Source organism: Egretta garzetta, unplaced genomic scaffold (genome assembly GCF_000687185.1).
Source record: "Egretta garzetta isolate BGI_Z169 unplaced genomic scaffold, ASM68718v1 scaffold539, whole genome shotgun sequence".
In the NCBI taxonomy this organism is placed as follows: Eukaryota; Metazoa; Chordata; class Aves; order Pelecaniformes; family Ardeidae; genus Egretta; species Egretta garzetta.
The window spans coordinates 2005150-2032861 of NW_009260760.1; the positions used below are offsets into that span (position 1 = coordinate 2005150).

Consider the following 27712-nt stretch of genomic DNA (forward strand, 5'->3'; position numbering starts at 1 on the left):
AATGCTTATAATATTAAATTACTTACTGTCCATGATTCCCCATAAAATTCCCTGCAACATAAATGCCAAATGTATACCTGATAACCTGCAATTAGTTATTATATACTGACATTCAGAACTGAATTACCATGCATAAATATTAATTACATTTGTTTTAAACATCATTGATTAGACTGCAGTACAAAGACCTATTATTTCTACTTGTCAAGTCTACAAAAATGGTTTTTTATCTTTTGTTCTGGGGCAGGTGTTATCTTATCATGCAACGTGTTCGAAGGCAGAAGTTGATAAATTTAAGGTAAGGATTTAAGTTTTTAGTTATTTTTGAAAATATAACAGTAAATTAAAATGGATGTAGATTATCTGAGAGAAAAGTTTTGCATTAAGAGCAGAAAATCATAACTAACAATGATTTACAAAGGATGTATTACATGCTAGGCTGTTAGGCAGGGAAGGTGGAAAAAAATCTTTCAAAGAATGAAGAGCTGCAGTGTTGGGTGCACAGTGGTAAAATACCGTTGTCCCAGCACCAGCTGCTGGAACTGCATGTCAGCATGGGTTTGGTGGCCTTCTCAGCAAGAACCACCTTAGGGAAGTCATATCACAGTGGGAGGTGAGGAAGGGATTAGAGAAAATGAGAGGATCTTGAGACTTTACATGCTTATAGTGTGGAAGCTATCCTGTGTTTATTAAAAAAGCAGAGTGTTCACTATCAAGATTGTGCATAGGCTCAGAAGGCTGGATGTGAAGGTGAGAAATCCTCTTCTGACTTCTGTAAGCACCCTGGGCAGAACTGTTCAGCAATGAGTGCTGAACATAGCTTTGCTAGGGAGCAATAATTACGTGTTCTCATTGAATCCTTCCTTGCCAAGGGGTAGAGACTAGGGGGAACAGTGACCTTGCTCTTTCATCGCTGCCAGCACTCCAGAGCTGTTTTTCTGATAGGCTTCGTTTGTCCTTTTCTGCTTGAGGAAACACTAGGGAAACTTGGTGGCACTTCCCTTGGCTATGAGGAATCAGCTGTTGCGGGCTCCTCAGAGCTGTTTGGGACGCTCTCATGGTGGGTATTGGTGTTGGTCTCCTGTACGCAAAGTGCATCGGAGACTGGTGAGATCTGGGAAGGAGATCTGGACTGTTGTAACCCCACACTGCTGGCTTTCCCTGCTGTGACTCCCTGGCACCTCTCTGGCTGAAAAAATAGCTGTTTAATTGTTGTTTTGACACTTGGCTGGCTGGCTGCAACCTGATCTCTGCACCATGGGGATGGTGGTGGTCGAAGCGGGAAGCCACGGGTGACTTAGGAGAGCTGATGCTCATGAGTTATTTGGGTTGAAGAAGGGCAGCTATTTCTAGTTAGTTAAATATTTTGTAGATTATTGCCCAAATGATGGCTGTCCTTAGAACTCTGTATTGATATCTGGTGTTAAGGGTGTAATATTATCCCTGTGTTGTAGTTATTGATGCAGTTAGCCACCCTTTTGTAAGATAAAGGTTAGATTACATTACTGAATTATTGCTGGAATCAAATGTGCTCGAAGATCATTCCAACACTGCAGCCAGCAGAAAATACTTTTGTGTGCTTAATAAGTTGTATCTTATGTTTGGCAAAAAGAACACTGAAGAGTATGTGATAGAGAAGGGAAAGAAAGGGATAAAGGACCATAAGTATTTTTTTTTTTATTTTGGTTTACCTTAGAATAAGCACCTGTAATATAGCTTCTGTGATTGTAAGGATTCAACCAATATCTTTCTACATACCAAAGGGCCGTACTTCTTGGTTGCTGTCAGCCATTGAAAGACAATTCTCCATCATGGTCTGTGTAGTTAAAATAAAAGCCTGCTATGTTACTCTTTGGTCTTAGATACTAGTGTGATAAGGAGCTACTCTACTTGTTTTTCCAGGTGTCTTCATCAATAGATTTGCCAGTCTCCAAGTAAGGAATGTCTTAGTGTTAGCCATTTACCTTGAAAGCATGTAACTATCCATTTCATGATTAATAAGGTAATGGGAAATGAAAAGCATTTATTCATTAATAACCCTGATGGATACCTTTTCATAAAGAACATAGATAAGAAAATGAGGAATATAATCAAGCTATGCTTAAACTAAGCTGAGATACTTTTCCAGAAAAATGTTCCCTTTCCTATATCCAGTTGGCTTGCTTTCAATTCCTGACAAACTGAGTGCCAGGTAGTCTTTGTTAATGCTTTATACCTGTAAACGAAACAACAGAAACCCAGAGAGGACCAGTGTGTCTTGTGGGCCTCCAACAGAGAGCTCACCCGCAGATAGGGCCATCCATCCATGGGATAAATTTGCTCCCGTCTCCCACCTTGCAGAGCTCTGCCAGTCAGTCTCCCTGCCAAGGTCTCCTGGGGCATCCTACCCTGAAATCACTGCTCTTTTCTCAGTTCATTATATTGTTATATTTTGTATAAGCCCTTTGTTATATTAGGGTCATCTTCTAGACTTGACGGGCTAATAAACAATTCCTCCCTCTGGGGGTGTTTGGGGCTAAAACTGCCCCCTCTCCCTTTTGTGATTTATTGGCGGATGTCAGAGGAAATGTGTGTTACGATTTACCTGATGTTCTGATTCCGTCAGAACAGGAACAACATGATAGAATCACCTAAATGAGAGTAATGCCAGTAGTTCACTACTGGCTCTTGACTGACACGGGACCTAACAGTAATTAATGACTTTGGAGTGACAATACATTTGAGTTGACACCTTTTCAACATATTACCCCAAACATACTGTAACTGGACCCCAGCAGCTTGGAAATAATCATATTCTTCCTCCTAGTTCAAGTTGTTTATTTCCATCTTTGTCATCTTATTTCTTTATAGCCTTAATAAAATGCTTTTCCATTAATTTTTATTTCCCTAAGATCTCGAGAATATTCTGATATAAAGTGAAAAATTGCAAGTGTGCTTGAAGTTTATTTTTCCTCTGGCTTTTACCAGTGAATTAATTTTATTGCATTACAGGGAGCTGAGCAAGACTAGTTAAAGTTTATCTTTTTACTTGAAATTTTGTCAATAATTTCCTACTGTTATTGGATGAATTCACAAATATACGTGGTATCTTTCTAAGAATTAAACACAATCACTGTGAGCAGGTTCCATAAAATAAATAACATTTATTTCTGTTGCTACTGATCCTAAGAATTAAAGAAACAACAAGAAAATCCACCTTAAGAAGAAACCCTTAAGAAATGAAATACCTTTCTCCAGATGCTAGGATGGGAAAAAATGCAGAGCACCATTGGTTGTGGAGCTGGGGAATACAAAGGGAAGTTCACAGGATGGAACAATGAAACATGAGTCTATGATAATGGACCATGTCATGTAATTGGCCTGTTCCATATCTGATTTCTACAATTGTCTAAAAACAAAGCAGCAACATAGATTCACATTGAATGGTTTTTTGCACATTTTTGAAGGGATTCCACTTCTGGTGTTACTAGAATATAGCTTTCGCTAGTAAAAATCTGAAAGCCAAGTTTAAAAACGCTGATATTATTAGAAATTGTTCTGTTAATGAATGGATCGGGTTTTTTCTCAGAAGAGAATCCAATTATATGAATCATTACTGTAAAAATTCATGTCACCAGTCCTTTTCATTATTTGCGTTAAAGCTTTTGGGATTCATCAGCACTTAGGCTAGCAGGCACACATTTCTTGGGAGGCCAGCGCGAGCAGAACCGGTGTGAGGCTCAGAGGCAGTGCAGACAGTTGCAGCTCTGCTGACCTGGATGGAGTCACCCACTCAGTCTGCTGCCTGCGCCCAGGGGAAGCGGGAATGGAAAATTCATGCCCTTAACCCACTGAGCTTGTTTTAGCGATAAGAGAAGCGGGGCTTAGCCCTCCAGGTTAGACACAAGTGGAGCTGCAGAGATCTGGATTCAGAGCCTGAGTAAATCCTGTAGTCTCTGTAGGTGATAATCTGGCCCTGGGGAAGGTAATGGGAGGTTTGCCATTGATTTCAATACAAGAATGATTTTACCGTCCCCTGCAAAAGCAACCAGCTCCACATAACTTACTTTTACTGCATTTAGGATGTTGCCGTCTTCCGGCTTTGTTTGGCATTTGTAAAATTGCATGGTAATGTTCACTCTGTCATCTTCCATCTATTTATTCATGGCGGTCAGTCTTTTGTATTTCATTTTCTGATAGAATGAGATCTCTGGGAAAAAAGTTAAAGTTCAAGATCCGATCCTCTTTTTATGCCAGTTTAAAATGCACATTAAGTGAAAACTTGTTGGCATGCAATGTACAATGGGTCCTTTTTCCTGAAAACAGGTAGGTTTTTAAAATGGGGAAAAACACATGGAAGCTTATTTAATAGAGTTTTGATAACAGGGAATTGAATCAGAATTAATTATTAATCTCAATTAATCGTGGGCTATCTACCATTATACCTGTACTTGGAATATGCACTGAACTTCCAGGTTCTAGGAGAGAGGATGTGGGTTTTGTGAATGATTTACAGGATTAAAACAAGAGCAACAAAGCCATACAATTTATAGTAAATATTGTACTTAGACTCTCCATTGCCGGCTTATTTTACATTTATTTGCTACTCCATATTTTTCAATTTTGATTTTCTTTTTAGATTTAAATTATGATGGCTTCCAAAAAATATATCATTTAAATTGGATATGCTGCTAAGTTCATATAAACTGCATAATATTTTTAGGTTTTCTGATACGTGTTGCGTTACTGTGACAGGTAGATTGCTGATACCATTGCTCTAGATACAGGGAGAAAAATTAAACTTTACTTTTCATGGGCATTTGCAAGTAAAACAAAAAAAAAATCCACCTCGAGTGCAAACATTTCTTGCATATCTGAGAATCTGTCTGAAGTCTTGAGCCTGATTTGTCACAATGCTTCTCCTCACTTGCATCTACGTAAGTACGCTAAATTCAAACTGAATTTTGGCAGGATAAACTAAAGCAATGCACCAATCATACCCATATCAATATTTATTTTATTTTTTTAAGAAGTTAGAAATAGGTATGATTTTAAAAACTGTGGCAACTCAGTTCTTTCTTGTATTTTAGACTTAAAAGACAGTTGCATTATTTCCATTATGTACTAGTGCTAGTGTTTAGCCATAAGCATTTGTATTATTGGAATAGAAAAATGTAAGACTACTGAAGTCTGATTAATCTAAGATTGATGCTATCCTGTAGCATTGTCCTGTAGTGCCAGGTTTCTTCTCATTGAAATTCAGGCTCTCCAAGCCTAAAAATAGTTGGGGTTTAGACAAATATAGAAAGCCAAGATACATGAGTAAAGAATGCAGAATTGTGTCCAGGACAGGATATTTATAGCAAGAGTTACTGACTTCTGAGACAGTAATGAACACGTCCTGCGACTTGGCAAGCAGTCCCACAAACACACATCACCTTTAAATTTAAACTAATATAGTTTCCAAAGAGAATATGTAAACACTGTCCTATTATGGGTAATACACGAGAAGCTATTTTTAAAAAGCTAACCTAATTGTGCAGCTGTGAATGGTATAAGCCAGATCAATATTTAATGACTATGATGCATTATTTATAGCCCTGTGAGAGATTCCCTTTTTTAGGTCAAACAGCACACAGGAGAGCTACGCAACGGAAAATAATGTATCACCTGCTTTACAGAATCTTCGATTCAAAATGTAGCGTGAATAACAATTCCCGCATTTCTCAATTCCGTAGCCTGGGGAATGGCTAGTTAGGACCTACCTCCACATAAGGGAGGCTTTTGTGTGTCTCTTAAAAACACAGACATTTAACTAAATAATGATGGAAAGAGTTGAACCAAAAAAGGAAACAACTTTTAGGACTAGCAGTGTATATGGCTGTATTTGACAATGTAAACAGTTGAATCCATGAAAGATGGTGGATTTAAGTGAATTTGATGCTTGGAGTGCATTACATGTACGATTTAAAATGAATTTGTTATTCATCTCTTATGCTGTTACAATTTTATACCTACCCTTAAATGCATAACAGTGGGCAGCATAATGAAAGATTGATTTTTATGTATTAATTTTATCTCCAATCTCTGTAAGGATTGGGAAAGCATTCATAGGCTATGTTATTCTCTGCTGTGACACCATCTTTCAGTATAGGACTATTTTAGTTACTTTTATGTTCTGGTAAGTAAATAATTTGTAGTGGTTTATAATAATTACATTATAGTCTTCCTCAGTAATTAAATTTCAGAAAGGCAAGCTGGGCTTTGTTTTGGACCACTTATGAAATATTGCCATTTAAATATGTATAGCTATAAGATGAGGCGCTTGTGCTTTGATGGCACTGCCGCTTCAATCTGTTTGGTAACACGGGTTTGCCAAGGACCGAAGGCGTGTAATCACACTGCAAAGTCAGTATTGCAAGCCATGGTGCCAGCCATGCATATGGTGAAACACATACAGCTCTTGAGACCACTACAATTCCGCGTCAGTGCATGAAGTTATTCACACGCTTAAGTGTTTTTCAGCTTGTCCCCCAAGACTAGTCAGTCACACAGACTCTTGGACGCCTCTTTGGCTGTCACAGGAGGGTCTGGGCTGGCACCGAGCTTTTCCTCAATGCAATTCCAGCTGCTCAAGTTCCACTGAGAGCAGCGACAATGGGGAAAATAATAAGGAGAAACCTTGAGGGTAAACAGGGCTTAGGTGTTAATATAGAGCTGCGTTCCCTTTTGAGAAATGCACATGTTCACAAGATGTAAAACAGAGTTTATTTTCTCTGCCTTTCCACATGCCCTGCCCACACAAGACAAGACCTAAAGCACAGTGTAAAGAGTTTCATAATTCATGAAACTGAGGTCTTTACTGTATTGCATTGTTTCATACACTTTTACATGTGCCTGTGTCTTCAGTTGTCATGGAAACAAGAAGTCAGGAACATGTTGCATACACTGAAAATTATTAAAAATAATAAATAATGATTAAAAATAAAATACCAGTGTTTTTATACTAGTTTCTGAACTGTGAGGCTGTCATTTGTTGACATCAGGCTATTGCTATGTAGTTTAAAGATATATAAAACAATTTCTTTTAAAATTTCAGTGAAGAGAGGGAAACAGATGAAATTACCAGGGTACAGATTTTAATCTGACTAAAGATCTCTCTTCAGCAAACATGTAGTTACACTGTATGACCTATCACTGTAGATGATGAATTAACAGAAGGAAACGGCAAATGAGGACTGTTGTATGAAGACAGCCATCTCTGGCTCAGGAAACCTCCCAAGGGCAGCTCACCAAAGCTGAGAGGAGTGCACCAAGGAAGTATGTTTTCTCAGTTCAAAGTCTTCCCTGCTCTCAAAGCTAAGATACAGGACTTAGAAGGACCTCTGGTCTGACACACTACAACTATTTTTATGTTATTAATTAGTGTATTCCAATGGCACTGCTTGGGAAAAAAATGGCAAACTACATTCTTTGCATCAGTTTTTATCACCCAGAAACGAGACCATGCCTTCTATGTTTAAATGAAATGTGCTTTGACTTGATCATGACTGCCATAAATCTCAGAAATTCCAGATACCAGGGTTTGATGAAAACTCCCAAGTTTGCGGAATTGTTTGTTTTATTATGAGCTGTTCCTTTTCCGTTCTCAACCACCTGTCCCTGGAAGCATTTCTAGATTGTCCTGCTAAGCTGTTCTTCAGCTCCTTGTCTCAGGGTTGGGACCTGTGATTCTCAGGTGCACTTCTCCTAATACAACAGCCCTTCCCATACAGACATTGTTACTGTCATGAAACCTGTTCCAGTCTGTTAGGTTTTACTGAGAATAAGGCATATAAAAGAGCAATACGACAGTTTGTGGAAGAAAACTGAGAGGGTTTTGCTTTAATTTCTTCCAGGAGGCATTTTATCAGAAGTAAAGGAAGTGGGACAACTTCAGTGTGTCAGAGGCATGAGAGGCACCTGTTTATGAATTACTTGTGGAGCGATCGTACTAGACTGGTGTCATACTAAAGTGTCTACCCTAATTCTAGGGATAGTTAATAGAAAAAGCTAATGGAAAGTCTGAATTTGCTTTCAAAAATTTAAACATTCAGTTTTATTGAAATTTCAGCATCTGAATTTACTGGCTTCATAGTTGATCAAGATGAGATAAAATTGTTAAAAAAGGTCACTGAAAGGATTCCTCTTGTATTTCTAAAATGACCACGTTTATTATTTCCAGGTGAAAACACAGAGCTCCCAGAGTATAATGTTCCCTTTCCTCCAGGGCAGATGAAATATAAATTTTCTAGGATGTTCTGGAGGGAGGGTTTACAAGGAGTAATTTAACCTGGTAAGGCTCAGGCACGGAGCTGCTCTCTGAAGGGGCCAGTGCTCTTTGTTGGCTCTACGGGGGTAAAGGGAGGTTATAGCGGTCCAGAGGAGAACATCCAGCCCATCTGCCCACCTCTGAATATTTGGTGTCTAACTGGGCAGGTTCCTTGCCCTTCCTGTTGTCCTATCATCTGAGCAGGGCAGGGCACCTTCATGTTTGTTTTCCCATCTGCAGAGAGGGGACAGAAATATTAAAACACCGCTGTGAAAGATTTCAACATTTCTGCATTCTGACTGCAAAAGATTTGTATGATGCAACTGTGTTGCATTTGTGTGATAAGCCTGCAAAAAACCAGTTTATTTTGTAGTGTAGGAGATAAGTAAATCCTGTTTTTAAAAAGTCTTTCTCTTGAGGAGAAGCTATATATGATTTGAGAGAGTTAAGGCAAAAGAAAGAAGCCTGTGGCCTTGGAAGCTAGATAAAGCCCACAATTTCATCGTATATCCATGCCCAGACAATTTTTTAAATTCATTTATGATTTTAGCGCAGATCATTAAATTAATTTTTAAAAGTGATAGGTTTCTTTTCAGCAAGGAATAGATTCTGGTCTGTGGATTATGTAATGCAGATGTCAATAAGGAACTACTTTTGGAATTTTTTTAATATGCAAAGGCAAAGTTTGTTTATTCTTAAGTGTTTATGCTATACAGAATAATCTCTGATTATATTTACACTGTAGCTTAAAAAGAAGGGAGTTTATGGTTTAGGATTAAAAAAATGTGAAAAATCAACACTGATATTCTTACTGCAGCGTACAGACACAGTAAATAGAAATATTAAATAATAAATGACTACTTCTAAGATCAGCTACTTCATAGCTATACCAGAGCTTAAATCTCCTTGTTAAGTACCTTAACAAGTAATAAACTTCAATCACTGAAAATAACAGAAAATTAAAATCACGTGCATGGTCAAAACCGGTCTTTGAACTACATGCTTTGTAAAAAAGCCTCTGTAAAGCTGACATAGGTTTCAGTTGATTTAGATTATAATTCTAACAATTTCTGCTGCACTCTAATATTCTTTTACAGAACTAAAAAAACATTCTAAGTGGCTTAAAATATTACTGACTTATTGCCTTTAATAGTGGCTGGTTTTCAGTTTCTTAGTAATTACGCACAGTAATACAGTGGTACTTCAACAACAGAAATTTTCAGCAGAGGAGTAATAAAACACTTGTGTCGTTAATTTACCCATACTAAAAAAAGCGTGCTGCTACTTTGCTGCTGTCAAATACCGCATTTTGTTATTTACATGGGAAATTGGTCGAGGACTTGAGAATGCTTAGAAAAACGAATTAGAAATAGCAATTGTTGGGGACACAGTATTGCTCACAAGTGAAGGTGAAATGATTTACTGTCCGACAGACCTGTTGTCTGTCCTTCAGTCTGATCGGTCATCATAATCCACAAGCATCTCTTGTCAGCTGGAAAGCATCGAGGAATAAATACAGCTGAACATTGCTACACCATTTAGCCGATGGCCATGCAAAAAGCGATAAGGCATAGAATGCATCTAACATGTCATGCGAGCCTGAGGAATGTCTGATGAATGATTAAAAAAAAAAAAATCAACACTTGTCAAATGATAAAGTAGCATGCTTCAGTCAGTGACATGGAAGTTTACACTTGGAAAGCTTTTCAAACAGGAGGAAAAATCTATCTAGCAAAGGCTTGTGCGCTTAAATTGGACCAGAGTAATTTAAGCAATCAGGGTACTTCAGCGAATGATGGTGCTTTAGGAGCTCTTCACTGTGGGTTTATCATGGTTCTTTCACCACTGATAAGGAGCGGATTATTCCCCACACTGTTGATAGACATCCCTGGGGCCAGCCCTGTATGTGACAGCTCCGAGTCCTGCATTCCCTGTTTGTCCCAGTAAGACCATTGTACTGTTTGCTTTAACTCAGGAAAGAAAGAATTCTTCAAAGAAATCCAGAAAAGTGGTAAAATGGTATATTATTTCACATTTAAATTTATTCTTTATTTATTTGCACTTGGGTTTCTTTTGTAGCCCCAGCAGACTGACAATTATAACTGGGAATTTCCTGGTTAAAAAATCAAGGCGCTTTTCACCAAACTTTATTTGGATAGAAATTTTCTATTTGGCATTAATATTAGTGTTAAATAATATACTTAATGTTAATTTTAAAATTAAATAAGTTCCTTAGTAGTTGTACTGATTTTAAAACCAGGAGGAAAATGTCTTTTGTTTTCCCTAGCATATACGCTACGAAAGCAAAAATACTTTTCGTTGTTTATTTCTGCCTCTGTACGGTGTTGTGGCTGCAAAGAGTTGTTTGTCATAAATGTTTACTGGTATTGATTTTAAATTATTAATGGCAATATTTCTATAGGCGGGGTTTGTTGCAAAATATTTCACAAAAGGAAACAGAAATGTCCCCCAAAGGAAGAAAGCTGTGTCCTTTAAAGGCTTTTGACATTGCCAACAAGTTCATATTAGAGCTAGAACCTTTTCATAATTAAAACTCCCAAAAATGAAGAATGGGAAATAGATGAGAAATGTTTTTCTGAGATGAATCTGTTTGGCCACTGGGTGCCATCCTTGCTCCACTGTAAAGCTGATCGCCTAGCAGCATTTCTGCTAAGCTGTAAAATCCTGAAAAAGGTAATACCAGTGCAATTTCACACCATCGTAATGTTTGTGTGTGTGCATGTAGAAGAATACGTTAGCAGCACAGGCAGCGTGTCCTTCTTGCACGAGTCACTGAGAGACTCGGGAGGAATATCCTCATGGGTTCAGCCATGTTACAGCCACGGCCTCGTATCCAGCAATTTATTTATTTTTTTTTTCCATTCCTCCATCAGCTGGTAAGAGTGAGACCGGGCTGAAAGACCTGTTCCCACACAGCAGTGTGTGAGTGACTGTGCTCCTGTGCAGTATTAACCTAGGCTCTGGGATTATATGAAGGAAAGAATTACATGGATACACACTTGTTTTCTAGATCAATTCGTATTTGGGGTGTATGGGCCTGTGTCATCCAAGCAAAACTATATCCAGCATATATTACATAAAAAAATGTTTGCAATTACAACCTTCTACAGATTATTTATTACACTGTTTCATTGTCTGCCTGGGGGGGGATTCCTCTATTGTTTTAGTCTTAAAAGTCTCTTGTTTTAGTCTGGGCAAAATCCCAGGCAGAGTAAATGTACTTTCTAACAGGGAAATTATGTCTGTAGCTCTGTGTTTTTAGTCTTTCAAGTTTAAAGTGTAAACACTTTAAATGTATGAGAAATAGACTCTAGCACTTCTCTTTCTTGCTGCAACTGTATGGAAAATGTGCAGATTGTACCCCAGGCGAAAACAGGAAACTGAATATTTTATGAGGCCATTTCTGTGAAGTGTTCAGTCATCTTGTGCTTTGCAACAAGCTACACCCAGCGCCGAACACACACACACACACAAAAAGCTGAGAACATCAGATATCAGTGTTTTCCAGCGCCTTTGTGACCCCCCGTGCATACAGCATCCTGTTTGGAGTGCTTAGATGTAACTCGGTTAACCCTGCTTTCTGTGCCGCTACACGGCAGCGTGTGTGTTGTCCCAGGCATGCAACAAGCTCATGGGCACACAAAAAAACCCCACCCCAAAACTACAAAAAACCATTTCTATTTCTGGCTTTCATAAACTCTACTGTTAAACTGATTCCGGGTATCTACTTGGTGTTACCTGTACTTTCCCTGAAGGAGACCCATTGCCACGGGTGGCAGTAAGGGGAGGTTGTGAGTGGCATAAATCACAGCAACACCACGGCAAGTTGTGGCAAGACCTGGTCTGTGGGTGGTGCCTGCCCTGGGGGTCGCATGGCAGCAACCTGGAGAAGGTCTTGGTGAGCCGGACACTGTGTGGCACAGCAGTGCAGCCCCGGTAGGGTCACATAGCCAGCTCCCCTGCCCGGCTCGTGTCTCGCTTGTCTGCATGTTAACTGCTTCTTTGTTTGAGTCGGTGGTGGCTGAGGTATCTGTGCAGCCCACAGCTTTGTGCTAGGCATGGATAAGCCTGGGTGTCCCTAAAATGGAGTCAGGCAGACAGACCTCCTCACTGAGATTCGTACCTCCTCGGCTGATGCTGCGGCCCCTCTGCAGCACTGTCTAAGCACAGGGTAGGAGGTTACATTCAAAACATTAATTTGGCAGATGCAAGGTGTCTAGGAGAAAAGGAACAGTTATATTAGTCAAATATCACAAGGGTGTTTTCATAGCGGCCAGTTAATGTGTGTTATTAGACCTTCATTAAGAACCTCACGAATGACAAGAAACAGGTATTTACGGCTGCGTTGCAGCCTTTCAACTCAGTAGTGACAGATGAAAGCAACTTTTGTTCAAAGAAAATTTATAAAGCTAGTAATATATAGGTAGTAAGTAAAGAGCTAAACAAATGTAAGATTTAATTGCCTATTATTTGGGTTTGTTGAAAGAGCAGGATCTGTACTTTTTTTTTTTTCTCTCAGAAAACATGCGGTGCTTAGGCTGCGAGTTGTGTGTGAATTAGAGCTCCGTGCTGTTGGGTGCTGAGGCTTTCTCTGCTGGTGGGCTTTGTGGGATGAAGGGTGCTGTGGAGGGTGTACATTCTGCTATGGGGAGAGGAGTTGGCCTCTGTGTTCCCAGTCCGCCCTGCAGAAGCCTCCCACAGGGTAACCCTCTTGGCTTGTTAAACTGTAGCAAGATGAAGCTCTGGTTTTTTGAAGAATGCTCTTTCGGGCAGTCATGAGTGCTCCCAGGGAGCGATTTATGGATTCAGAATAGATGGGTGGATTTCTTTTGCACCTGCAATCAGAACTTGATGAAAACTAGGAAGAAAAAGACAAAGATAAAACATATTTTAAGGAAAATCACTGCAGTGTTCTCTGTAGTTTTTCTGTAAGTCTGCGTTGTAAGTTTGAAGGTGTTTTCAATGTTATTTATTGTCTACCTGACAATAGTCCGCTGCAGCTGTCACTCTAGCAGATCTGAAATAGGGCTTTCTCCCCAGCGGAGCAGTAGCCCACTCATATATTTGCATAACTTTCAGCACCAGCCTCTGTACTGCCAGCCTGATTTGTCGCAGGTGCTCAGAAGGAGAATCCCAGTGGCCAGCAGGAACGCCGTCCGGTGCCATTGCTGTGCACTCCTGCAGCACCGGCTCCGGGGGGGGGGGCCAGTGGTCCCACAAATTGGCTTGGGTGCCGTGCGTGCTGCTGGAGTACACAGGGATAGAGAATAGCGTAACACCAGTGTATACGCCATTGTGGCACCAGTGGAGTTTTTGAGGTTTTATTGGGTTTTGGGGTGGTTTTTGTTTCTAATGTCTGTTCTTGGCAATGCCTGCACTTCCTTCTCTCTCACGCATTCTCTTGCACCATGTGTCCAACTGAGAATTGCAGGGCACAATTTGGGCTGTTTGCCACCAAAAGAGCCAGTTCCTTCCTTCTTCACATCATGTCTCCTGCGAGAAGAACCCTGACCCTGTTCCTTCCACCCTTAATCAGGTTTTTCCTCTTCTGAGTCTTCAAGGAAGCAGCTAGAGCCTTCCCTTCCCTTCCTAGGTAGTCTTGTGGAGAAGAAGGCTACCTTATATCCCTCCACCCTCATCCTCCCAAATTTATAGGTATGAGGGGCTCAGTCCTCTTTACCCATTCTGCTCTTTGTGGGAGCAACTAAGCTCCCTCTCCTGCCTACCAAACCCAAGTGAGGCTGTTGTGGGAAATGGCAGCCTGCGTGCCTGACACTTTTGTGTCACTGAGAAATGCTTGCCCTAGGTTTGCTGCTTGTGTTTGTTTCAAATTCTGGGATGGAGGCTGAATAGACCCTTTTGTATGAGCTTCTCCTCTGCACCAATGGTCATAAAAAGTTGACAGTTGCTAGCCTGTAGTATGTGACACCATGGTTATTTCCTAATCACCATAAGCCAAAAGGACGTGAACGCTCCCCTGCGCGCCTCAGGAGATCATTGTGTCGAATGTGCATGCCCTGTAAAACTCCAGTCCTAGGCTGCTGTGGTTATGGACTTTGGCCTGAAGAAGAATAGATGCTCAGACCATTAATTGCTTTTATTTTATGTCTCTGTTCTTTTAAAATAGAAATTTCTTGTTCCTTTTATAGGCTGCCATATATTTTGTTTCTGTATACTAGGAAACAACTTTAACATCAAGGATTGATTTTTTAGCAACATAAATAATGTATTTTGTGTCCTTTTTATTATAGTTTGTAACAAAATTTTAAATGTAATGTTTTTATCTCTGAAATTTATTATTCCTTTTGATGGGTCCCAATTTCAGAAAGTGGCGTGTTCAGACAGGATTGATTGACTGATCAGAAACATTCAAAATACTTTCAGCTTTTTTAGCTATAATTCTGGGCTTACCTTTGGAAATAGCATGCGTAATGCTGCAATGACATATCTTCCCTTGCCCTTTTAAAAATAAAATTATAAGACGACAGATTCTTTTCTCAGGCACATATAGCTTTATATCAGAAGCAGAAAGTAAATACCATATTTTTTGTTGTAAGCCCCCAGTCCATGATGATAAAAAATTTTCCTAAATGCTGTATTTGATAGCAATATATTGCTTAATGGCTACTTTTCTTGCTCTAGTAGAAGGAGCAGAATAAATAGCTTTCTTAATGCCATGAAGTTTCTCTTCTAATTAAAGCAAATACCAGTATTCATACAAAGCAGTAGGTATGTTTGGTAAATGGTCAAACCAAACATAGTCTTTGAAAGAAGACTAAATGCAACTTTCTTTGTTCTACATTTCATGTCCAAATTACACGTTATGCTGTTAATTTGCCAGTTGAGGATGAAGCAGTATGCACCACACATACGTGCTTCAGCTGCAGATTTTGAAGCTGGATGCAAGAGCAGCGTTATCCTCAGTTTACAGATGTGAACCTTTGAGTAAAGCAGTGAATGACCTTTTCCAGCAAAGGGCTCAGACACCTACTGTGGAACTTTGGGCAGAGCTTGGGCATTTGATTTCACAATTGTAACCCTCTGCTTGTCTGCTGGGTTACTCTGAAGAGGTTTAAAATACATAAATCCTGTTCCAGGGACTGTTGATGTCTTTTACATCTGAACAGTTGTCGGATAAAATATTCACAGAGTCTGGCACACAGAAACAGGGAGGCTGGTAGATCTGAGGGTGGCAAAGCGTGTTTATATGGAAGCGTGATGTCTCCTTATCTCATGTTTTCATCCAACTGCCTTCAGATGAGTCCAAAGCCCCACTCCTATCTAATTCCAGTCTCCAGTTATAGTTATTTGGGTATCCCTTCATACGGTGACCTCATTCAGAGAAGTGGAATTTGGTGACAGATGTTGAAGGGCAAATAAAGTTGGGAGGGTTTGACCCTGCTTGAGCAGGGACATTGGTCTCAAGTGCTCCTTTCCAACCTAAATGATTCTGTGATTCTGGGCAATTTCACTCCCGAAGGCAGCAGCAACACTACTGTGATAATCATGTTAGAAAATCTTTACATCAAAATCCAGAGGATAATACATGTGCACACTTTAAGTTTCTTCCACACCCACTTCCCTTTACTGTAAATATTGTAAAATTCCCTCTAAATGCTGCTGTCCTGCTTCTGCTGCGGTTGGTCACTGGAAAAGAGGTGCTAAGTCAGCATCATGAAGGGCAGAGAGACGCCATCCACAGTCTGCAGTAACAGATGGAGGCCTTTAAAAGCCGGGTTGCTCTGGGCATTAAAACATCCCCGAGCTGAAACATTTGATTCCTTCCCCTTTGGAGAGAGTAAGAAATGTGTCAGACTGGAACATAACAGGCTTTGGTCTTCCATGGCTATGGCGAAGTACGAAATTTGCCCACTGCTGTTAATATCTTACTATAAAGATGCATTTTAAAAGATGCCTGCAGCTATAAATAAAAGCAAGTATTTTAGAGACCTTTATACATGAAAAGAACCCTTTACAAAGAAAAGTCTTTGCCATCAGAAAATACTGTCTCCAGTATGGCTTGATAGCAGATTAAGCGAGAGATAAGGAAGGCGTTGCATTTAAATATTCTCCACTTTGATGTTTTCTGTGAAGGTTTTGATGATCAGACTTTAAGGTTTTTCAGTTCCTCATCTTCTGAGAGAGATTCTGGGTGAAGAGATACTTGAAAGGGTAGTCTTGTGTGTGTGTGTGTGTGTGTCACGTTGTCTGCAGCTCTAGTTTCACTTATAAATGAGGTCAGATCCTGACCTGCTATTGAAATCGCAGTACGTGGACTCCTGACTCAAACAGTGCCACTGGGAGTTAAGAGGCATAACATATTGTTTTGCCATTCTTTTGCTACATTGGGACATATGTTTCATGGGATATCTTTATATGTGTTATATATATTCAAGTTCCCTGTTACTTTTTCTCCATCAGTCTGGCAGTATTTTCTCGCTAGGAAACCTTGCTAACCATTCCACATGTCATTGCCAGTAGGGCATATAAAAAGTGGATGGTATTCAGTAGTGGAAGTTTTTGTTACAGAATAGTTCTGATCTCATATGGGAAAGAAGCTGGGCATACCAAATGGTAGAATGCACTATTTTTTTTAATAAAGCCATACTAATATACTTATCAGTAGGTTTCAAAATGCTTTATTTGCATAATAAGCACTGACGTCTTATCCACACAAGTAGTAAAGCTGAAGCACAGAGAGTTTAAGCTGACACAGCAAAGTAGGATTTCAGTCCAGTGCTTTCTGTGTTTAGCTGGACTGCTTCCATGGTAGTGAATGTTTTACAAGGAGAAAGAATGCTTTCCAAAGAACTTGCCAGTTTCCTTACATCTGATTTGATCACGTTATCAAATACGTATATATAAGATCACAAAGAATACACTGTTAGAAGAGTTAGTGCACAGTCATTTAGTAAGCCTTCCCTGCCCATCTGCAGAATGACATTTTGTTGTCTGTTCTTGGTATCAAATGGGATCAAAAACTATGTTTTCATATAACGTGTAGTGCTGAATCAAGTTATTACAATCAGACCCTTGAGCTGTAGGTGTCTTCTGTTTAAGAAACGCCTTAATCAGTGCGTGCCAACTTATAGGAAATAAGGATGGAATAAGAGGATTATGGCAAGATGAGACAAAATGTAACCAGCACCTTGAAATTGTCCTCTTTCCACCACTGACCCAGACTGTTTCATAACCAAATTCTGCTATAGGAGATTATTAAATATGCAAATTGCTATTTCATATCTGTTCCTGACATGGTACCGTTTTTCCCTATGTAAGGAGTTGTCTCCCTCTGACCGTTTTTTATGCTGACAGTATGAGACCTGTCTGCTGGGCTCCACTGGCAGCACATCTGACGAGCTGGAATGTGAAGACTTTAGCTTAGTATAGCCTTCACATACTGAAAACTAGACTTCCAACTCACACAGAAAGTTTGGTTTGTAAAAATGTATGGATCGTTAGGGAAATCCATTAAGCTTCTTCCCTCTTTGGAAGGACTAGTAGTGTGTTTCCAGATCCTAAAATAGCAAGGCACCTATCCTGATCTTCTAGCAGCTGTCACACCTACAAGTTATTCAGGACAGGAAGCTTTCCCCCTTTCATTTCACCCATCTTCAAGTGATTATTCTTGTGCTATTTATAACTATAAACTGATTTAAAGTTAATTTGTGAGAGGACGTTTAATGGTATGCTTTGCATATGTTTTCTTAATAGCAGTATTGGCCGTTATGAAGGTACTAGTGTGGTATATGACAGGAACTGAAAGTAGGATTAAAAGAAAAGCAATTTGCAGTAACGTTAACCAAGTTCAATGTAAAACCTCTCTCTCATTCAGTAAATATGTTCAGTTAGAGCAGCAGCAGTCTCCCCTTTTGCGTGTGTTGATTGATTGCTATCACTTCCTTCAGCCCTTGCAGTGGGAACATTGTAATATGCTCTGTGTACATGTGTGTGCATATTATTCTGGCTTTTTCTGACATACATTTACATATGAACACATTCTGCCCAGAAGAAAAAATGAGTATGAATGAATACTTATCTTATTCTTATCTAGTTGCATGCTAACAATATGAAGAAACCATTTTATACCACATGTGTTTTATACATCCTTCTAAAACTGTGAAATAGTTGTCTTCAGCAGCACTAAGGTGTACGCGTCAAATAGCAGCTTTTATTTTAAGTATTTAGCCTTTCAAAGTTTCCCTAAAATTTTGACTCTTTACTTCCCTAAAGTTTTCCTTCCCAGGTTTTGTTCATCCACAGCAGCCCAAAGGGTTATTCACACTGAACCAGAAACATTATTTTTCTATCCCCATGGGCTGTCTTTTATAGTGGCCAGAACTGGGACCTTATTGCTGGTAGGATCCACTGTGGTGTTCCATGCATTTGGAAGGATGATGGTCATTAATGACAGACGGCCCTTTGGCCATGGCTCATGTAAGGCAAGGCTCAACCGGTCACTCATCTTCAAGCTGTTCACATACACCAAGCAGGCTGAGAAGCAATCTATGTGACAGTAAAGAGCAATGAGGAAAGGACGATCTGTCTCCAACCCTGAATTGAGTACAAAGGCGCTTTTCCTCCTTCCATCCCACCCCATCCCATGCACACCTGAGGACGAGGCAGTCACAGACCTTGTTTTTATGTGTTCATTTGAGGGCATAATATCCTCTTTTTTAAGCTGCCTACAAGTGGTTATAGTTTCCCAGTCTGGTAACTGCTGAGTTTGTACTTTATTAGGCAAGACCAGTTGCCTTCCATGTGTTAAGCCCAACTTGTGTTCATTGTTCCTCTCAAGACCAATTTTTGCTTTAGTATCAAGGGGTATGGAGACATGACCAGAGGACGCGCGTCCGGCTTTAATTTACCATAAGCTCACAGAAGAGTCATGTGAGTTTTTCTCAAGGATGAAGAGTGTTGAAATGGCTTGGTCCTCAGGGTAAAAAGAATTTGGAGTATAATGTTCTTAATTGTTTTCAGAAAGGGGAAATTGAACTTCAAAACATTCAAAAGGAAGGAAGCCTTTTAAGTGATTATAAATCACTTGGGTGCTTTAAAAAATTATTTCACTGTAACTTGAATTTTAATTGCCTGCCCCTTTCTCTTATTGTCATGGTGCTTTCATCCCCTCTGTTTTCCTGGAAGAGTGTGTTATTGCTGTTTATTTTAAGAAATCCACTGGAATTTGTCCTGCAGTGCAGCAAAATTTCAGGGATGGATATGTTTTAATATTCTGTATTATGAATATTTTTTATATCTTTGTAATTAAAAAAATGAAGTTTTAACGACTGCTCTCCTATAAACCCCGGACCGCTGCATTTCCACTGTAAGAAGCTGAGGACAGACAATGCCAGGTGCAGCCAGAATATTGCTGCAGCCCCACAACATATCATTTTTTTAACATTATTCAAATTAGTCTCAACACTCATAATTCTGTTGTTTCCTTTATTGTTGTTGTAAAGCAAATGGTTCTTTTATACAAATGTTATCTCTTGGCTATTAATTCAGCACTTATTTTGGATTATGGCACTCCTGTTAAATTTAGGAATGTAAAACCTCATAAATATTTAAAAGTCTCAGACTGACGTGGGAAGAAATTGGTTTTGACTTGCTTTGTTAATATCCTGTTGTTCAGTTTGTAATAGATTTGGAACATACTGTTATTTCTCCACTGTTTGACAAAGAGAAAAACAATTGTAGTTGAGCAACTGCTTCAAGTGTTCTCCCTTGAATTGTAACAGCCTGGTAAAAGTGTTTGTTTCCAGTAAAAAATATCAAGGAAAATATCTGTTTTCCTTTAAGAGGACAAAACCAGTGAAAATTTTAATCAGAGCCCACTTCAAAGTTAAGGAAAATGCAGCAGCGGGTTTGTAAAGACAGTTTCGATAAAACAATTTCCAGTAGGTCTACTTACAATCAAGTGCTTCTCATTCAGCGTCTTACTTAAACTTCTCTCTAAGGAACAAATGAGTAAGATGGACAAATGTGTTTCTTCCCTCAGTGGCATTAGAGAGTGTATTTACCATGCAAGGAGTGTATTCATAGAATGAATATTGGCATGTATCTTGAATATCCCCTAAACCTCAGAAGAATAACTGAATGGTAAAAAAGTCACAGTTTTTGTAAGACCACTGAAGGTCTGGACAGCAGAGTCTCTGGGCCACTGTGACTGTTTCACATCTAAACATATTTTCTTTTTTTCTTTATCTCAGAAGTAAATACATAGCTTTTCAGCCAGATCTCGAAGGGTATTAAAGTGTAAATCCTGTTGGGATCATCTAGAAGTATTACAAATGTTTCAATAATTATTCAGAAAAAGATGCTGAAGTGGACCTGGATAAGTACTCTAGCAGACTACGGATGGAGTTGATAGAGCTTGCATCTCTGCCTGCATGCTCCACAGGTTCTTCAGCTGTGTCCTGGGGTGACACTTGACTTGACAGATTTGTTGTATTTCCTATGGCAGTTTACCTCACTGGTGTAACGCTGTGACGTTTTGTGGTATTGGCATGCTTTACTGGGTGCTGAACTGAAAAGAGTTTTCTTCTAGCTAGCAAGTAAGTTAACATTGCAATTTTAATACTATTTTACAGCAGGTTTACACCATATTCTCTTATATGGTAATAGCCAAACCGGCTTAATCTCTGCATAAAGTAATTATCAAGGTGGCACTTACCCTTTGGCTAGAAAAAGCGTTTTACATCTCAATAACTTCTTGTAGTTAGGGTGCAATATTTCGAAACACAAGTTTTCAAAAAGGAAAAGCCATAAGGTGGTCACACAGAATCTGTAACTGTGAAGGTGAACTTACAGTTGCATGAAGAAATGGGTATTTTATGCGAGTGAGTGGGGCTGGATGTGCCACAGCAGCTGAGCTCATGCGTTAACTAACTCAGCATGGTTCAGCTGATGGCCTGTGGGATAGATCCAGCCCCTTTGTGAGGTTCCGACCTGACCCATCACCTTCTCACTGCGGGAGACAGGGAACAGATGCTCCTTCAGCAAATGCAACCTCCTCCACCTGCACTCTCTAGGGAGATGAGTGGCGAGTCCAAAGGGGCGTGAGGGAAGGGCAAACAAGGCCGTGAGGGCTGTCAGCACCTCCGCCTGCCTCTCGCAGATGCTGCCACTGGGCCGGCCACCACACATCTGTGTGCACAACTGTATGCATTAGCCAGTCCTGCACACTCATTCATACCGTTTAGTGTGCGTGAAAAGCTCATTCCTCTCTTACAAACAGAACAAAAGTCTGCTGTTACACGGGCAAAGCAAAATGCAAGGCTTTTGCTGTTGTTTATTGACTTACTATGTAATCAGCACTTTGAAAATTATTTTACTTTGAAAAGTACTTCTGCTAGACATTTCTTGTATTACTCTTTTTTTTTTTTTGGTTCTACAAAATGTGTAGTAAACAGTGCAAAGCAAAGGGCGCTTGTATGCTTATGAATGTAAAGACATTTGGGTGAAGAAATTCTGCAGAGCAGTATATTTACTTTGCATTTCTGAATGCTAGCAATTAAAATTCACAGCTGCTGGCTGTCCAGATGTTTCTTGCATTACAGCATTGTAATTTGCATCGGAATATATTGTGTTACTGCAGTAGCTGTAAAGCGGTCAGCTCTCACAATGCTGTATACGGGCTCCAGTTGGGATGATGAACATATTTCCTGCTCATATCAGGTTCTTCTCCTTCCCACTGTTCCCCTGCTCTGTTAGCTTGACATGTTTGTATTTCTCAGATGAAGACTTTTATTGCTTGGCATTTGAATCAAGCAAGGGATGTATTGGCAGGTCAGAACTCGTGTATAGATGGTTTCTTGTAAGAGTGACACGGAAAAAAAGACCCAAGTTTTGAATCAGAAGTTTCCCTTTCCCCTTGGCATTTTCAGGCAGCAAACATCCCTCTGGTGTCAGAGCTTGGCATTGATGATATCCATTTTGATGACTTCTCGCTTGATGTGGATGCCATGATTACTGCAGCCCTGCGGATGTTCATGGAACTTGGAATGGTTCAGAAATTTAAAATTGACTATGAGGTAACCATCTGCGCTGCAGAGATATCTGCTGCTTTTGCCTTGGCACTGCTCTGTCCATTTGTACACTTTTAGTAGCCCTGATACAATTTGTACTTTTCATTTCAGACGCTGTGTAGGTGGCTTTTGACGGTTAGGAAGAATTATCGAATGGTTTTGTATCACAACTGGAGGCATGCTTTCAACGTCTGCCAGCTAATGTTTGCCATGTTAACTGTAAGTATCCAGCGTCAGGCACAATCCCATAAGAGCTTTTACTGCCACGTTGCCTTACCTGTCTAAACATTTTCCAACATTTGATTTCTTTTTTAGTTATTATGGTACTCACTCACTTCCAATAGAAATGCACACAGAATTAGGTTACTCAACTTAAGGTGGCACATATTTGGCAAAACCTTATAGTGTTTTAGTGACAGTGATATCACAGGCACATTAAAGTGACTGAAAACAGATGGCAATCTTGGAGTGAGCTTGTTATTATAGACCTTGATCTTACAGAAATGTTTTTCTTTTGGAACTCTCTGATTTGACATTTATTTCAGACTCTCAAATTGGGAGGTACAAAACCAAGGAAGATTAGAATCCCAGAAGAAGTATTTATTATGTTGATATTTATTACCCTCTTATCCAGCTTCATCTAAATAGTTGTAGAAGGTATTGCCTTAAAAAAAAGATTATCTTCCAACATAGCTATCTAAGTGAATCTTGTGTCTACATTGGACACTGTAACGCTTCTGGGTTTTATTAACGTGTATCTCCATCAGCACCTGTAACTCCTCTCAGCATACAAGTGAATTCTGTTGCTGCTCTTACTCGCTCTCTCTCCCTATCCCACAGCAACCTCACTGCATGAAATAATCCATGTTTGGCTAGTTAAATCTTGTAAATGTATCAATAAAAAGCTTGGTGGGCCTGGATGTTTAATATTCTGGTTAATATGGCAAAAGAGAAGCAACATGTCTGTGTGCTCATGACACTTTCCACTGTACTTTACATTTTGGTTTTGTCTTATCTCCAGATAAAAATAAGAATTCAAGTTTTTCCATTTTTTTCATGTTCAGTTTTAATGGCCAGAGTAATCTATCGTGAACCTTGAAGTGATCATATTAATAGCATTCGTGCAATTATTTATTTATCTGGGATATCATGTGCTTATTCCCTAATTTTTAATCACTGAATGTTTCTGTTCTCATTGCTGGCCGGTCTCTGTGGCATGGTTAGCATCTGGACCCTGTCCGTAGAAGTGGAGACTCCACAGCCTGTGCCATTCACAGCACAGGTCACCATCATGTTAACATCCTGACGCATCCTGGCTTGTATCAGGAATAGTGTGGCCAGCAGGAGTAGGGTAGGGATTGTGCCCCTGTACTCTGCATTGGTGAGGCTGCACCTCAAATACTGTGTTCAGTTTTGGGCCCCTCACTACAAGAAAGGCTTTGCCTTGGTGGAACCTGTCTAGCAGAGAGCAACAAAGCTGGTGAGAGGTCTGGAGCACAAGTCTTATGAGGAGCGGCTGAGGGAACTGGGGTTGTTTAGCCTGGAGAAAAGGAGGCTGAGGGGAGACCTTATTGCCCTCTACAACTGCCTGAAGGGAGGTTGTAGCCAGGTGGGTGTTGGTCTCTTCTTCCAGGTAATGGGTGATAGGTCAAGAGGAAATGGCCTGAAGTTGCACCAGGGGTGGTTTAGATTGGACATTAGGAAAAATTTCTTCTCCAGAAAGGGTTGTCAAGCACTGGAACGGGCTGCCCAGGGAGGTGGTTGAGTCCCCATCCCTGGAGGTATTTAAAAGATGGGCAGATGAGGTGCTTAGGGACATGGTTTAGTGGTGGAATGGCAGGGTTAGGTTAATGGTTGGACTTGATGATCTTAAAGGTCTTTTCCAACCTAAACAATTCTATGATGCTATAACATGGACTCCGGACAGTCTGTGGCCTGTTACCTGCTCACAGGGCACAGCCGCCTGGTGCATGGGTTCCCAGCTGTCCTACTTCATCTGGCATTGTCTCTGTGCCACAAATGTGTGTGTCAGGCAAGAAAAAACAGAACATGATGTCCCCTGGCAGGTAGATATTGGCATAGTGCTAGGTCCGTCCTGGCTATAAAGGTTTGTTTCTGTGAGCATTTACAGAGGCGTAAGCAAAGTTGTACAGTACACCGTGAGAAAAAGGCAATGGAGATGTTCAACAGGCGAGCAAGGTCAACTCTTCTGGGCGTGAGGATGTGAGGCTGAGCAGAACGATGTTTCTGATGCTCTCTGATGAAATCTCACGGTAACGTGTGGGTATCGGTAATCTTTAAGGTTTTATAAAATTGACATGCTTTTTTTTTTTAATTATAGAAAAATGAAAAGATTTTTGCTCTGAGGAGCAAAGGGCAAAGTCAGGCAGCGCCGTTCAGCTGGGAATAACGTTGATTTCTGCCAAATGCTGTCAGGGAGTGAGGAGCCCTCAAACTTCACCCGTGAGGACCTCTAGGTGGAGCTCCGAGGCCAGGTTTTCGGCAGGCTGTGCTTGCGGTGGGAAACGCGCGCTCCCACCGGGCACCTCCATCGCGGCTAGTGGCGGCTGCATTGGCAGCCAGCAAGGAGAAGCAGATCCCTGGTGCTTCAGCAGCCACCAGCAAGCCTGTGAGGCCTCGACCATAAACTTCTGTGACCGTGGTTCTCAAAGCATAATTTCAGGATCCTTTTAGTAGTCAACACGGGCACACAACTGGCTGTGGGAGGTGCTCCGGGATTTTCAAGCCAAGCTCATTTCATTGCCCACACTCCTGGTAATAAACCAAATGAGTAATTCCCCATGCAGAGCTGGGACAGGTGTGCCCACAGCACCGGCCTCACCATGCATCCCACCCTGCTGTGTTGTGGCTCTGGCTGAGAACAGAATAAGTTCAAGTGTTTGATGTGCTTGGGCTGCCCTCCCTTCTAGAGATAGGAAGACTGATCTTGTGAAAAAAGACACAAAAGAGAGTCAAGAAACTAAGAATAGCACAAGGCTTGCTCTTACTCCATTTGTCTTGGGGGAACCTTGTATGTGCCTTGTTTTTTCGCCTGCAAAACGGGAAAAATTCTTTGGCCATCAGAGAGAAGCTCCGATGGTTAAGGCGGCACTGCTTTCTGCGGTTGTTGCACCCTATTCCTGATTTCTCCACGACAGTCAGCAACATTGACTGCACCACAAATATAAATCAATAGGTCTGGTTTAGGGCATTTTCAGGTAGGACTTACCATAGCATAGTAATGTCTAATCTGTAATGCGATAGCCTGTACCGGCCCAGCCGTGCTCCCACTGAATGCAGAAGGAAAATTCAGCTGGGTTGAACAAGCCAAACAACAGAAATCCAACAAAGCTTAAACCACAGTTGTTTCACTCCTGGGTCAGCCTTCTGCATAACTAAGGTATGTTCCTGTATATCTAAGTAAGTATTTTCTCTCTCCGGTTAGACACCGAACCATTATAAACCCAGTCCTGCGAGCCATCCTTCTGTATTTCAGAGTCGCCCAAATATTCTGGAGACAGCCACTGAAGTAAGGCTGCTCCTACGAGTTAAGGGCATCACGTGAGCATCAACCGCAGGATCAAGCCCAGGCTTTATTATCAATGCCTTTGCCTAACACAGTTCACATTGATACTTATTTCAAAAAGTGAAAATGAACAAGTAAGCAATACAAAATTAAAATCCCATCTGGTGTGCTAATAACAAAACATATAAATGTGGGGCAGGGTATAATGAATGCAATTCATTTCGTCACGTGAAAGAATGACCTCCATAACTCACTGGAGACACTGCCACTCATGAGTTATGGGTCATTCCTTTTCTGGTGAAAATAAATTTTACTGCATTGTCGTCTATAGCCATGTATTTTTGCTCTCTGTGTAAATTAAAAAAATGGGAAAATGTAATCCTGTTTCCTTGCATTATGTTCAAAGCCAATATCCCCTTACTGTAACATTGTTTTAAATATATTTTATTAAGTGAAATATGCTATATTTCTCTCATGTATTCGATGGCAAGACTTTTGATTAAATAAAATGTTGCATTTATTTTTAAGATATTGCTACTGTTAATAAATTCCTTAATTGGCTTTCCTGCATTTGCAATACAGGTTGAATCCTTGAGTTTAATCAAAGCTTGTATTATGCCAAAGAATATTGATTACAGCACCAATTCTATATTATAAAACTTCTATTTTAAGCTGTTTTAACTTAGCCATGAACGTTTTCTCTAGATTGAAACTTGACACGTGGCATGTTGTCAGTTACAAGCCTATTTTTAATCCCTTTTTTAAAAATAGAACTTTATTATTTGTTGTTATGTAGCAATGTTAAAAGAATAAAAAGAGAAAACACTGGTTTTTAGAGAATTTCTTCTGCCTGGGCAGCTGTTACTGAAACTAAAAAAGCAGTGCCACTAGAAATCAGGAGAATCTCTTTCATAATATTCAAGTTGCTCTGTACGGTAGTGGGTTCTACACAAAAGGATTTTTTTTTTCCTCATATTTGATCCTCTTTTCTGAAATGTAAACTTTGAGCACATTATAAAGCTTTTGTAGCAAGTCCTGCACTACTTCAGTTCCCATTGAAATGCATTCCTGAGCACCCAGGGAGCTTGGCTCCCTGTACTGCCTGAAAATGAACTGTGGCTACATTTCTTACTATGAAAACAGAGGCTATTTGGATTTGAATGTGCATTTATTTAAGTAGAATTTGTGGTCTTCAGGGTGAATAGCGGAGTTTTCACATGGTATCACAGCAATTGACTGGCATTTCTGAGTGGGCTGTAAGCTCCTACCAGGCAAGGACATCAAGTCCCACTGATATTCACTCACTGCCTTTGTATCACTTAACCCTCTTCTTGCTAGTGGGTGAAATTATGCCCTATTGAAAATCAATGGAATTCGGGATTTCTTACACGCTGTTAATGTTCAGCCTTGGTTAGGTCCTCCAATATAAATGTATTTCATATTCCTTTTATATAATTTCATACTAACTAGATCATGATTGTGTGACTAACTGAGGAGTGTTGTTGGAGACTGGCACCGTGCAAAGATGAGCGTTATGATTTTGCAGCTCAGCCAGTCATTCTGGCAGGCAATATGACCTTATGCTTCTGAAGACTTGAAGAACCAGGTTGTTTCTGCCATGGCTTAGATGCACGGCACCAGAGGGGTAGTGTCCCACGCAGGCTCCAGCACCTCCTCCAGACAGGATCTGTTCAGGAGGCTTGAGGTTAGCAGTAACAGCAGTATTTCTCTTCTGACGTGAGGCAGCCCAGGCAGGAAAACTGCTATGGCAAGTATCCACGAGGAGAAGTATAGTGGCAAAAAAATGTTTCTAGGATCAGTTCCCCTGTTCACATGGGTGTACCT

At 40.3% G+C, this 27712-nt stretch overlaps 1 protein-coding gene across 1 annotated transcript in view; it reads left to right on the forward strand.

The window, feature by feature from the left end:
• The window catches only part of PDE11A (phosphodiesterase 11A), a 141005-nt gene that overhangs the window by 80304 nt on the left and 32989 nt on the right, over positions 1–27712 (forward strand). Inside the window, exons 13-15 of the mRNA XM_035901445.1 lie at positions 248–298; positions 22201–22347; positions 22453–22560. Coding sequence (XP_035757338.1) covers positions 248–298; positions 22201–22347; positions 22453–22560 — 306 coding nt within the window. The remainder of the gene's footprint in view (positions 1–247; positions 299–22200; positions 22348–22452; positions 22561–27712) is intronic.